This window comes from Hemitrygon akajei, chromosome 4, assembly GCF_048418815.1.
Source record: "Hemitrygon akajei chromosome 4, sHemAka1.3, whole genome shotgun sequence".
Taxonomy (NCBI): Eukaryota; Metazoa; Chordata; class Chondrichthyes; order Myliobatiformes; family Dasyatidae; genus Hemitrygon; species Hemitrygon akajei.
This window is the reverse complement of record NC_133127.1, coordinates 178,512,603-178,527,236: the sequence shown is the minus strand read 5'-3', so window position 1 is coordinate 178,527,236 and position 14,634 is coordinate 178,512,603. Positions and strand designations below refer to the sequence as shown.

The 14,634-nt window shown below is 42.7% G+C and overlaps 1 protein-coding gene across 6 annotated transcripts in view; it reads left to right on the top strand.

Moving 5' to 3' along the window:
• gabrb3 (gamma-aminobutyric acid type A receptor subunit beta3) overlaps nt 1–14,634 on the top strand; it is a 669,933-nt gene that overhangs the window by 596,562 nt on the left and 58,737 nt on the right. For all 6 annotated transcript variants that reach the window (XM_073044107.1, XM_073044105.1, XM_073044108.1 and 3 more), the window contains 2 exons: nt 1,913–1,995; nt 7,079–7,216. In XM_073044107.1, coding sequence (XP_072900208.1) covers nt 1,913–1,995; nt 7,079–7,216 — 221 coding nt within the window. The remainder of the gene's footprint in view (nt 1–1,912; nt 1,996–7,078; nt 7,217–14,634) is intronic.

Below are 14,634 nucleotides of genomic sequence, written 5' to 3'. Positions count from 1 at the left end.
CATCACAATTTCCAGACTGTTGACTGAAAAGTCTGCTTATGGGTTTTCTTTGTGTGTAATAGACCAAGACTTAGTGTGCAATGGGAGATCACTGATGAGAATGCTCGGGTGAAGCCAAACACGACAGATCCAAGCCTGCCAGAGTAAAGCTTAAGGATTTTCAATCTTATGTGCTCCAAAGAGCAAGTGATGACAATACAGCTGATGATCAAGCCTGTGTGTCGTACAATGAGGCCTGTTCCCATCTCAGCAACACACAAAATGCTGGAGGAACTCAACAGGTCAGGCAGTGTCTAGGGAAATGAATAAACAGTTGACGTTTCAGGTCAAGATCCTTCATAAGGACATCATCCTGGTTTGAGCAGTGCCTCCATTTAAAAATTCTTATCCTTGATTTTCACTCTGTGGTTTCACTCCTTGCTTTCTTCTGCCTTACACCTCTTTAGGTAGCTGTGCCCTTCTAAATTTGACTTTTTCGGTATCCCCATTTTGAAAAATGCCACGAATGACTAATGTCTCCCTGCCCTGGCTCTCCATTAAGACACTCCTTACAGATTTCCTCATTCAGCAATCCTCTAATCAACTGATCTGTTATGTGGCTCACCAAATCTCAAACTTCAAAGTGAATTTAATATCAAAGTACATAAATGTAACTGAGGTTCACTTTGTTGCAGGCATTTACAATAGAACAAAGAAACACAATAAAATCAAGGAAAAGCAGCACATAAAGACTGCACACACTGTGCTAAGGAAGACATCTGTGCAAAGACCAAATAAAACAAATTATAATAAGCTGCTCACACAAAATGCTGGAGGATCTCAGCAGGCCAGACAGCATCAATGGGAAAGAGTAGTTTTGTTCGATGTTTTGGGCCAAGGCCCTTCTTCGGGACTGAGAAGAAGGGGAGAGGTGCCTGAAGAAAAAGCTGGGGGAGGGGAAAGAGGCTAGCTGGAAGGTCATAGGTGAAACCAGTCGGGTGAGAAAGGTCAAGGGCTGGAGAAGGAAGAGTCTGATAGGAGAGGAGTGTAGATAATAGGAGAAAAGGAAGGTGGGTATCAGGGGGAAGTGATAGGCAGATAAGAAGTGTATGGTCAGAGTGGCAAATAGACAAAGGGTGGGGAGGAAATCTGTTCACAGAACATAAGAAATAGGAGCAGGAGTCGGCCATCTGGCCTGTCAAGGCTGCTCTGCCATTCAGTAAGATCACGGCTGATCTGGCCATGGACTCTTCTCCACCTGCCTGCCTTTTCCCCATAACCCTTATGCAAAAGTGCAAAAATCTATCTAGTCTTGTCTCAAATATATTTACTGAGGTAGCCTCCACTGTTTCATTGGGCAGAGAATTCCAGATTCACAGCTCTCTGGGAAAAGCAGTTCTTCCTCATTTTCATTCCAAATCTAATCCCCTGAATCTTGAGGTTATGTCCCCTAGTTCTAGTCTCACCTACCAGGAAGGAGAAGTTGATTTCATACCAGTAAGAAGAGAGCATGGCCCAGATGGTGGGGGGTCAACCAGCCATTCAGATGAATGCTACATTAATCCCATTTTTTATTCATTCCATATTTTTATCAACTCTCTTCAGATTCTATCACTCAGCTGCACACTACGGGCAATCTACAGAGGCCAGTTAGCCTATCAACCTGCATATCTCTGAAACCCACACAGTGATAAGGAGCACATGCAGACTCCACACAGAGGGCACCCAAGTTCAGGACTGAAACCCGTTATGTGGTACTGTGCCACATTGTCACCCCAAATGCCCAGAGAGCGGTATGTCATGCAGAGCAGTCTGGGAGCTGAGGGGAGAAAGGCCTAGGGGACCAACACTGGAGGATTTGATGGTTTGCAAAGATGTTCAGGAGTGAAAAGCAGCTCTCACATTGACCTGTCCTTTCTTTGCTTTGATGCAGAATCACAACGACTGCTGCATGCATGATGGATCTGCGGAGGTATCCACTAGACGAGCAAAACTGCACGCTGGAAATAGAAAGCTGTGAGTACTCTCGGCAGTCACTGACCCAGTGGTGAAACATTCTCAACTGTTTGTGCGATTTCCCCTACCGCCAGTGAAAAATCATTATGTAATTTAACGGTTTTCCTTTCACCATATCCAGTCTGTTTTAGTGTCACTTTCCAAAGCAAGATTTTAATGTTTTGATATGCCAAGCTTTTCTCCATCGTGGAAGAATAAAGCTGAGAGTCACAAAGCATTGAGAATCATATCAGAATCAGGTTTACTATCACTGACATGTCATGAAATTTGTGGTTTTGTGGAAGCAGTACAATGCAATACATAAGTTACACTAGAATTACCAAGTTCTCTGAAATTAAGAACATAAGAGATTGGAGCAGAATTAGGCCATTCAGCCCATCAAGTCTACTCCACCAAACCATCATGGCTGATTAATTATCCCTCACACCCTTTCTCCTGCACTTTCCCCATAACCTTTGAAGCCTTGACTAATCAAGAACCTATCTGCTTTAAATTTACCCAATGACTTGTCCTCCACAGCCACCTGTAGCAATTAATTCCACAGATTCACTACCCCTAGCTGAAGAAATTCCTCCTCATCTCTATTCTAAATAAACATCCCTCTATTTTTCCTATTATATTTTAATCCTCTTGAAATGTATGCTAACATTGCATTTGCCTTCCTTACTACCGACTCAACCTGCAAGTTAACCTTTGGGGAACCCTGCACAAGGACTCACGTCCCTTTGCATCTCTGATTTTTGAATTTTCTCCCCATTTAGAAAATAGTCTGTGCCTTTATTCCTTCAACCAAAGTGCAATACACTATATTTTATTTGCCACTTCTTTTCCCGTTCTTCCAAACTGTCTAAGTCCTTTTGCCGACTTCCTGCTTCCTCAACACCACCTGTCCCACCACCTATCTTCGTATTGTCCAAAGACTTGGTCACAAAGCCACCAATTCCATCATCCAAATCAGTGACAAATAAGGTAATAAGAAGCTGTTCCAACACCACTATTCATCAGCACTCAACCAGAGAAAGCCCCCTTTCTTCTCATTCTTTGCTTCCTGCCAGTCAGCCAATCCATGCCAGTAACTTTCCTGTAATACCCTTGGCTCTTACCTTGTTAAGCAGCCTCATGTGTAGCACCTTCTCCTTCATAATGGCAACTCCATTTACTTCTCCACCCTGGCACTCTCAAATTTCAGGCACACTGCTGGTGTCTTTCACAACGAAGACTGATGCAAATACTTGTTAAGTTCATCTGCTATTTCTTTGTCCTCCATTACTATCTCTCCGGCATTATTTTCCAGTGGTCACATATCGACCCTCTACTCTCTTTACTCTTTATATATCTGAAAATAACTTTTTGTATCCTCTTTTATATTATTGGCTAACTTCCCTTCATATTCCAGCTTTTCTCGCCTTATGCAGTTTAGTTGCCTTCTGTTGGATCTTAAAATCTTCCCTATCCTCTATCTTCCCACTCACTTTTGCTATATTATATGCATTCTCTATTGCTTTTATGCTGTGTTTGTTTTACCTTGTCAGCCATGGTTGCCTCATCCTTCCTTTACAATACATCTTCATCTTTGGGAATGTATCTTTCCTGCACCTTCTGAATTGCTCCCAGAAAATCCAGGCATTGCTGCTCTGCCATCATCTCTGCTAGTGTCCTTTTCCATTCAACTTTATCCAGGTCCTCTCTCATTGTCTCTTTGTTGTTGAGTGACCCACACTAACCCTATAGATCAGGTAGTTGTCCATAGGGTTTTAATGGCAAGATACAGAAGCAGATTGCCAAGCCTTTCTCATGTACAGATACTGCTGCTACCCACGTTGGGAGCCAACCACATTTGAACTCGGTACTATCCACCTCCAAGTCTAGTGCTGATGCCACTACACCACCAGCGGGCCCTTTACTCCAATCCTTGGATGTTAAGCTCGCAACTATGATCTTCTTTCAGTCACGACTCAATGATGCCTGCAAATCATACTGCCAATCTCCAACTGTTCTACAAGATCATCTGCCTTATTCCATGTAGTATGTGCATTTCAAATATAACACTGTCAGTCCTGTATTCATCACCCTGTTTGATTTTTGCTCCCCCATTACACTGCAGCTCATCCCACTGACTGCAATTTTGTCCTTTCAACTTCCTCACAATCTCACTACACTCTGTATCTACTTGTATAACAACTGACCCCTCAGCCCTATCATTCCCCAGAAGAGATCCCAATGATCCAGAAATCTGAAACTTTGCCCCTATATCAATTCCTCAGCCGTTCATTCATTTCCTAAATTATCCTATTCTTAGTATTACTGGCACATGGCACAGGCAGCAGTCCAGAGATTGATTCCTTGATTCCCTGGAGATCCTGCTTTTCAACTCTCTACCTAGCTCCCTAAGTTCTTTCTTCAGGACCTTCTCCCTTTTCCTTTCCATGTCTTTGGTACCAATGTATACCACAACTTCTGGCTGCTCACTTCTGGCCCCTTTAAAATATTGTTGACTGGATCCAAGACATCCCTGACCATGGCACCTGGGAGGCAACATACCATCCGGATGCCTCTTACACATCCACAGAATCTCCTATCTGCTCCTCCAACTATGGAATCCCCTATCCCTATGGCACTCCTCTTCCCCCTCCTCTTCGAAGTCCCAGAGAGAGACTCAGTGCCTGAGCGACATGGCTTTCCTTGGCCAGGTAATTCCCCCACCGCCAACATTATCTAAGGTAGCTTTCCTGTTGTTAAGGAGAATGGCCACAGGGATACTCTGCACTGGGTGCCTAACCCCATTCCCCCTCCTGACAGTCATTCAGTTACGAGTCTCCTGCAGCTTGGTTATAACGACCTCCCTGTATATCCTGTCGATCAACCCCTCAGCCTCCCGAATTCATTCAGTCCCAGCTCCAATTCTTTAACACAGTCTAGAAGGAACTGTGGCTGGATGCACTTCTTGGAGGTGTAGTGGCCGGATCTACTGGAGGTCTCTCTGCCTTCCCACATCCTGCAAGAGGAGCATACAGCATTAACTGAACATGATGATATAGTTTAAGTTTGCGTTTAATTGCCATTCAACCGTACTTGACCCAAGACCACAGCCAAGTGAAACAGCATTCCTGCAGTGCGAAGGTGCAAAACACAGTACTAACTTTCACATGCAGCACAAGGCTCGTATAGCAGATATAATTCCAATAGCAGTAAACATTGTCAAACAAACAAAAATGGTAAAACAGCCCAAGCTCCTGAGTGTCATGTCATGTAGATTGATGGTGTGTGGGATGTTGTTGACAAGAACAAGCCCGCATCAGTCCGATCATTATACGCTTGTGCAGCTGCAGCCGAACACAGTCCAGTTTGGATGGCTTCACATGTCACAGGAATCTCCCCTGGGCTCAGGCTGGGATTACTTGGCAGTCAAGAATTTAAAGCCAATGCCAGTACTTGGCCAAGATCATGTGCGACTCAGTCAATTGTTTGAGCACAGGATGTTCCATTCAGCTCCTTGCAGAGCTAATATGGGAAATTTAAAATGAAGAGAGAGGTTGAGGGGGTGGTGGTCAGGAGATCTTCACGATACACAAAATTCGTACAGCACAAAAATAGATTTTTCAGTCAACAATGTATATACCAACCATCTTGCACCCATTTTATTCTCTCCATGTCCCTGTCAACTCCCAACTGGAACCACCAGTCACCTATGCACCAAGGGGTGATTCCAACAATCAAGATTCAGGATTGTTTATTGTCATTCTTTAGAACACACGTGTAAAGGACAACAAAATGATTCTTACTCCAGATCCAATGCAGCATTAAAAACACAATAAGCATAAAGCACAATTAAAAATAAAAAAATAAATACAATACAGTACTGTGTAAGTCGTAGCCACATTAAGTGTCTAAGACTATTGCACTGTATTCTACCACACAAAAAAAATCATGATGTATGTGGTGGATGATAAGCCTGATTCTGATATGGGTCTGTAATTTGGACTGAGAGAGCGAAGGGGGCAAAGAGAGGGGAATCTTGGCATCTTGGCTGGGGAGAGGAGAGGGAACAGGAAGCAAAAGAGAGACATTCTGTAATGATCAATAAATTAATTGCTTGGAATCAAATGACCCTGCCAGGTGTCTCAGGCTGGGAGTATCTGCACCCATGCCATCCCCCATCCCAGCACACCTTCCCTGCCACCTGTCCCGCTTCCTGATTGTGGCACTCCACCCTGCCATTTCCAACATCCTTTGTTCCTGCCATATGTACAAACTCACACTGAACTCCATATTGGCAAATACAGTACTGTGCAAAAGTCTTAGGGACTCTAGCTAAATGTATGTGCCTAAGACTTTTGTGCAGTACTGTATATATAAATATAAAAGCAATTCTATAAAACACTATGTAGAATGTGAAGAGGTAACTGGTTTCTTATTAGCACATATTCTGAGGTTCAGTGAAATGCTTTTGTCTGTGTGCCATTCAGACAGATCATTCCAAGTATACACAAGTTATTGGCATAATTTTAAGATGATGGAGAAAAGTTTAGGGAGATATCAGAGATAGGCTTTTTTACACAGGCTGAAACAATAGGGATATTTAAGAGACTCATAGATAGGCACATGGATGGTTAGTACAGAGTCTAAAGTGCTGGAAGAACACAGCAGGTCAAGCAGCATCAATGGAGAGGAATAATGAAGGGTCTCAGCCCAAAAGGTTTATTCCTTCCCATAGATGCTGCCTTACCTGCTGTGTTCCTCCAGGAATTTGTGTGTGTGGCTCTGGATTTGCAACATCTGCAGAATTTCTTGTGTTTATGATTTGCCAGTACACAAACTGAAATGTTTGATATTTATCTGGCTTCTTGCTCTGAGAAAGTACTCAGAACATTAGGGTCCAAAAGACTCCCTCTAAGACTTGCAGGGTATGAGCAAGAGACAAAGTGCTGGGGGAACTCATGCAACATCTGTGCAGGGAAATGGAGTTGAAAATTTGGATCCGTGCCCCCATCTACTGCCCTTCAACCATGTCCTACCCAGCTTGTGACTTCTCTGCTTAGAAAGTTTGAGTGTGACTAATGTCCTCTTTACCTTTGTCTTTCAGATGGTTACACCACAGATGACATTCAGTTCTACTGGCGGGGTGGAGATGATGCAGTGACCGGAGTAAATAAGATTGAGTTACCACAGTTTTCTATTGTGGAATATAGGCTGGTGTCCCGCAATGTTGTTTTTGCTACAGGCAAGTCTGCTTTCTTTATTGAGAGATATACAGCTTTTAGACTACTTCATGACTTTAACCTGTAAAATTAAGATCATCATCTTCATTATGTGCTGTGCTGTAGGCTATCGTGGTCTTTGACTATAGTTGTTCTTGGCAAATTTTTCTACAGAAGTGGTTTGCCATTGCCTTCTTCTGGGCAGTGTCTTTACAAGATGGGTAATCACAGCCATTATCAACACCCTTTAGAGACTGTCTGCCTGGTGTCAGTAGTTGTGTTACCAGATCTTGTGATATGCACCAGCTGCTCATACAACCATCTACCACCTGCTACCTTGGCTTCATGTGACCCTGATTGGTGGTGGGGAGCAGGAGGTGGGCTAAGTAGGTGCTACACTTTACGCAAGAGTAACCTGCAGGCTAGTGGAGGGAAGGAGTGCCTTACACCTCCTTTGGTAGCGATGGTACCTCCACCCCGCCATCCAAAATTAAGGAAGGAAAATATACATATTTCTGTAGTTCGATATAAGATATATATTGTGTATGTTTATGTGTGTAAATTGTCCCACTCCAAAGTCAAGAAATGTAAATTCCAGGATTCAGCCAAGGCTATTTCACTCACAACATAAAATACAGTCAGAATGCTGCTGCTGTGTGGTTTCCAGGGACCTGACACTGATCCTGACGTAGTATGTGTGGAGTTTGTCTGTTCTATCGCTGACCAGCTGGTTTCTCCAGGTACTCTGCTATCATCTTGAACTTGTGTTAGCGGCTCAACGGCTACTGTAAATTATCCTTAAGTGTAGGTGGACAGATTGAAAGTGGACTTGGCATGCATTTGAGGGAGTAGGTTGTGGGAATACAGGGGAAGAAGCGGAAAATTGGGATTGTTGTGCAGGGGTTCAGCATGAACCCAATGGGCTTTTCTGTGTGATGGTAAATATGCATCCAGTGGCCACTTTATTAGGCACCTCCAGTATCTAATAAAGCAGCCACTGAGTGTACGTTTGTGGTCTTCCGCTGCTGTAGCCCATCCACTTCTAGGTTCGATGTGTTGTACATTCAGACATGCTCTTCTGTACATCACTGTTGTAACACATGATTATTTGGGTTACTGTCGCCTTCCTGTCAGCTTGAAGCAGTCTGGCTATTCTTTGACATCTCTCATTAACAAGGCATTTTCGCCCACAGTACTGCTGCTCGTTGGGTTTTTTTTAAATTTTCACACCATTCTCTGTAGAGATTGTTGTGCGTGAAAATCCTAGCAGTTTCTGAGATACCCAGGACCATCCTGTCTACACCAACGACTGAAGTGGCCACTTTTCTCCTCTGTAGAGCCGCGACCAGGTCTGCATGGCGACTATTCTGGAATAGTCTTACCAGGGTGCGCCATCCAGTCCGGTCCTGAGCACTCCGCTCAAGCTTCTTCGCTTCAGTGTCAACGTGTGCGAGGTTGGCTTGTATGCAGTCCTTGAACCTCTTACGAGGTTGCCACCTGTCTCTCCAGATAGCAATTGGTTGGGTATTCTGGAATCCTGCATACGTATAACACGCCCTGTCTGGCAAACCGTAAATTTATCATTAAAGTATGTATATGTTACCGTATACTACCTTGAGATTCATTTTCTTGCTGGCATTTGCAGGGAAAGAAAGCAATATAATAGAATTTATGAAAATTTAAACATAACAGACAAGCGCTAACAGGCAACGTGCAAAAGAAGGCAAACTGCAAATAAAATAAAACTGAGAATGTGTGTTGTAAAGAGTCCTTGAAAGTAAGTCTGTAGGTTGTAGAATCATTTCAGAGTAGTGGTGAATCCATGCTGGTTCAAGGGCCTGATGGCTGTTCCTGAATCTGGTTGTGATAACCTTCTGCCTAATGATATTAGTGAGAAGAGGGTATGCCCTGGATAGTGAGGGTCTTTCATGATGGATGCTACTTTCTCATGTAGTGCCCCATATAAATGAACTCAGTTGTGGGGAGGGTGTTGCCAGTGATGGATTGGGCTGTATCTACAGCTTTCTGTGGCCTGTTCCATTCCTGGGCATTGATGTTTCCATACTAGTCCATGATGCAACCAGTAAGACTTTTAGAAACAAGACAAATCTATGCAAACCTCTATCTTCATTGTGATGGCACTTACGTGCTGGTCCCAAGACAGATTCTCTGCCATCTTAACACCAAGGAATTTAAAGCTACTGACCCTGTCTAACTTTGTTCCCCTAATTAGGTCTGGCTTATTCCTGCTGTGGTCGATAATCAGCTCTTGAGACGTTATTGTTGAATGAGAGGCTGATAAAGTTCAGAATCCTCTCCAGTATCTTTGATTTTTCTGTTCATTCATGTTCCCATTCATGTTATAGTGATATTAAAGAATGATGCATGCCATTCAGGTGTAAGAGCATAACCTGATCCGAACCAAACCACGACCACAGCCAAACCGAACTTAACCCAAGACTTGTGTAACACACCCAAAAATCCTGAAGGACTTTTTAAATGTTTTTGGCTTGAACTGTCAACTTTTCATTCCATTCTATAGATGCTGCTTCATCTACTGTGTTCTTTTAGCATTTTGTTTGCGTTGCCCTGGATTTCCAGAATCTACAGAATCTCTTTTGGCCAAGACAAAAGTCTGAGATTTTTTTTCGGAGCTGTCAGGTCTAGTAGACCTGGGTTAACTCGTCATGATCTGAGGGATGGAATGGTTTGTCAGTTCTTGGACAAATTTCAGATGCTGATACAACTTCAACCAAATGATTGACAATGGATATTGAAGATGAAAAGCATTGATGTCTAGTCATGTTGTAGCACTATGCCATCAGGATGTGTGTGAGAGACCGATGTAGTGTATTAGAGAGTTTCAGGAAGATCTAGTGATACGGAACAAGGGGATGAAGCATTCAGAAGGCCATTAGAAGATGTCAAAGCCATTTCCAACTCTTACCAAGACTAAACAGAATGGTCAAAAATGAAAGTAATCTCTATCTTTTCCTGAAAAGTAGTGCAATGACAAGGTGGATAACTTTGTATTTCTCAAGCTTCTGTGAACTTTGTGACTCCGGGAACCATTTAGTAGGGAGTCAGCCACAATGTTGTCAGTCTGGAGTTACATATACAGTAATTTTTTGGTAAACTCTATTGTATTTCATTATTTTCCTCTAAATGCATGTAAGAAAATGGATCTTGAGGTAGTATTTAGTGAAAAAGGCATACTTTAATAATAATTTCACTTTGATCTTTAAACTGGATGGTCCTTTGCAACAACCTGACAATTTTGCGATCATTATTTCAACCTGATCAATTTTGCGATCACACCAAAGATTATTACTTAAAGTAAAAAATCATGGGATTGGGGATAATATTCTGGCATGGGTGGAGGATTGGCTTTCTAACAGAAAACAGAGAGTTGGGATAAATGGTTTATTCTCAGACTGGCAGTTGGTGACTAGTGGTGTTCCGCAGGGGTCGGTGTTGGGACCCCAACTCTTTACAATCTATATTAATGATTTGGAGAAAGGGACTAAGTGCAACGTATCGAAATTTGCTGATGACACAAAGATGGGAGGGAGTGTAATGAGTGCGGAGGACATTGAAACCCTGCAGGGGGACATAGATAGGCTGAATGATTGGGCAGACATTTGGCAGATGAAATATAATACTGACAAGTGTGAGGTCTTGCACTTTGGCAGGAAAAATAATAGAGCAAGTTATTATCTAAATGGAGAGAAACTGGAAAGTGCTTCTGTGCAAAGGGATCTGGGGGTCCTGGTGCAGAAAACACAAAAAGTTAGTATGCAAGTGCAGCAGGTGGTCAAGAAGGCCAATGGAATGCTGGCTTTTATTGCTAGGGGGATGGAGTATAAGAACAGGGAGGTCTTACTGCAGTTGTACCGGGTATTGGTGAGACCACACTTGGAGTACTGCATGCAGTTCTGGTGTCCATATTTAAGAAAGGACATACTGGCTCTAGAGGCAGTACAGAGAAGGTTCACTAGGTTAATTCCGGGGATGGGTGGGTTGATGTATGATGAGAGGTTGAGTAGATTGGGACTCTACTCATTGGAGTTCCGAAGAATGAGAGGCGATCTTATTGAAACATATAAGATTGTGAAGGGGCTTGATCGGGTGGATGAGGGGAGAATGTTCCCAATGATGGGTGAAACTAGGACTAGGGGGCATAATCTTAAAATAAGGGGATGCCGTTTCAGGACTGAGATGCGGAGAAATTTCTTCACTCAGAGGGTAGTGGGGCTGTGGAATTTACTGCCCCAGAGAGCTGTGGAAGCTACTACACTCAATAAATTCAAAACGGAGATAGACATTTTCCTGGATAAAAATGGCATTAGGGGATACGGTGAGCAAGCAGGTAAGTGGATATGAGGCAAGGTTTAGATCAGCCATGTGATCTCCTGGACCAGTTTTCGATAGCCTGGATGGGTCGGAGAGGAATTTTCCAGATTTTTTCTCCGCAATTGGCAACTCGGTTTTTTTTCCCCGGGTGATCACATGGGTTTGGGCGGGATGAATAATAAAATAAAATGGGCGGCATGGTGCCCTGTTGGTTGGCACTGTTGCCTTGTGGGATTTGGTGAAAACTAGAGTTAAGATTGGATCAGCCATGATCTTGTTGAATGGCGGAACAGGCTTGAGGGGCCGATTGGCCTACTCTTGCTCCAATCTCTTATGTTCTTATTATGTCTGATACCAGCTTGTCATTTGAGGTTATTTTACTAACTGCTAAGGTGGGTCATGAGCTCATGTCACCAGTTAGATGCTAGTTATAACTCCAGGCAAACTAAGCAAATTTACACACTGTTTAGTTACTATGATAATAAAAAAAAACAATATGTTGGGTTTACTTCAGGTTTTCAGTGTAGCACAACATCCAAAGGAACTTAATAATAATATCAAACAGGCTTTCATACTAAGCTACACAAAGAAATATGAGAAAAAGTCCAAAGCTCAGAGAGGTGGGGAATTGAAATATGTTTAAAGAGTAGAGAACGCTCTCAGGAGGAAATGCACATCTCAGACTTACACCATATGGGTTGATTCTTTAGTGTCCTACAGAACTTAGGGATATGCAAAAGTACCTATTTTAATGGAGGAGAGGGACCAAGAAATGTTGAAACTAATAGATTTGGCCTATATCTTACAGTGCTGAAAGATGGGATCTGCTCTAAATTTCGTGAAATTGTTTTTCTCTTTAATCACTATAGACTGGAGATGCATATTTCAAAGATGATCCCAAAGATTTTCCAAAGCTTGGACAGATGGTCTGCTCTTTCCAGAGCTCTTGGAAAGAAATTCCAAGCCTATGGCCAGAAATCAAGATCCCTGGACAGGAATCCATCTTCCAAACATTATAGACTGGATCTCTCATTCCAGTCCTTCAGAACAATATTTGCTTCCAGGGACTCCATTATCCACTCTTCCCTACCCTCATGACATTTATTCCCATAAGCATATTAAGTGCTTCACCTCCTTCCTCAGCCACCATTCAGGGCCCCAGACAATCCTTCCAGATGAGGCCACACTTCACCTGCAAGCCTTTCATGGTCATCAATTATATCCAATCCTCCCAGTGTGGCCTCTTTTACATCAGTGAAACCTGACACAGACTGGGGATGACTTTGTAGAACACCTTTACTCTATCTGTGACAAAAGGCCAGATTTTCTGATTGACACCCATTTCAATTCAACTTCTCATTCCCATTCTGGCAGGTCTGCCTAAGGCCTCCCAGAGGAGATCAAACTCAGGTTGGAAGAGCAACCCCTTATATTTCATCTGGGTAACTTCCAACCTGATATGATGAACATCAATTTCTCCAACTTTTGGTATGTTATCCCCTTCCCTCCTTCTCTCTTTTGCCTCTCCCTATTTCAATTGCCCTCTTCACTTCTCCTCACCTACCCATCAGCTCCCTTGGGTTCTTCCCCTCCTTCCCTTTTTTCCATGGTCCATTTTCCTCTCCTATTAGATTCCATCTTCTTCAGCACTTTACCTCTTCCATTTATCACCTATCCCCTCCCAGTTTCTTATTTCATCCTCCATCCCCCCCATTCACCTTCACCATCAGCTGATCTCACCTATCACTTGCAGCTTGTGCATCTTCCCCTTTCCCCCTTTCCTTTCCAGTCATGATGAAGGGTTTCAGCCCAATAAAGTCAACTATTTATTCCCCTCCATAGATACTGACTGATATACTGAGTTCCACCAGCATTTTGTGTGTGTTCCAGATGGAATCTCTTCCTTCTGAAGCTTATAATAGGAAATTCTTCATATAATTGACATAGAGATGACACACCCAAGGCTCAGCGAATAGAACTATTCCTTGCAAAGGCCACACCTACATCTTACACAGCTTCCAGACAGGACATCCTCCTTCTCAAGCTCATAGGAACAATTCCTTTCAAAAGCTTGTCAACTGCACCTTCCCACATAAACCTCAGACAAGAAGTGGTATTTGTAAACTATGTTCCCTCTAAGCTGAGCGCGTTTTTCAACCAGCATACAAAGGAAATTTATGTGCGCACAGAAGGTTAGCTGCCTAAAATAATGTAGTAATTAATAATTATACTTATTGAAAATAATCTTTTAGCTAAATGCTTCTGTTAACTAGTTAGTCGGTTTTTCAAATACCACAATGCGCGTCACTAATTTATGTTACCACACCTTTCCTGTTCCGGTTTGTACAGCTGCATCATGGCGGCAGCCATCTTTGGCGGACAGTGTTCATATCGTAAAGTTTACAAAGATCTGTTTCAAATCCTATAGATAGCTTACTAAATGAACAGTTTTGTGACCTTGCACAGTTGCTGCATATTGGGGGAACCTTTCTTGCGTCTAGTGCAGACTGTGAGCGAGGTTTTAGCCTGATAAATCAACTTAAAAACAAGCTGAGAAACCGTTTAGGTGAATGTCATTTGGATGTGTTAACGTGAATCAAAAGCTATCAATTGGATGGAAGTTCTATTAGTCTAGATAGAGTTTACAAAGAATGGGTAAATGCCAAAGACAGGAGAGAGAAAAAATAACTGAGTGACTTAAATATGTATGTTATTTTGTTGTTATTCTGTGCAGTCTTATGTCAAATATTTTGTAAACCTACATAAACTGTGCCATGTGCGCATTCAGTGTGCACATACTTTTGTCACAGGAAAAAAAATTGCATAACATACGTTTTTTGCGCACACTGACTACTAAAAATTAGAGGGAACATTGTTTGTAAAGCTCATAGACAGTAGATGCTTTGAAAGTCATAGATGGGCCTCGTTCCTTTGATGTTCACAGATATGCTCATTTCCCCTCAGAATTCCCAAAGAGATAAGCATCATCAGAAACTTGTGGGAAATGGATTCCTGTCTCTGAGCTATGTGCCTCATCTTCAGGACCCATTCTTTCCATTGGTCCTGGATAGGACAAGCTCCTTCTAGA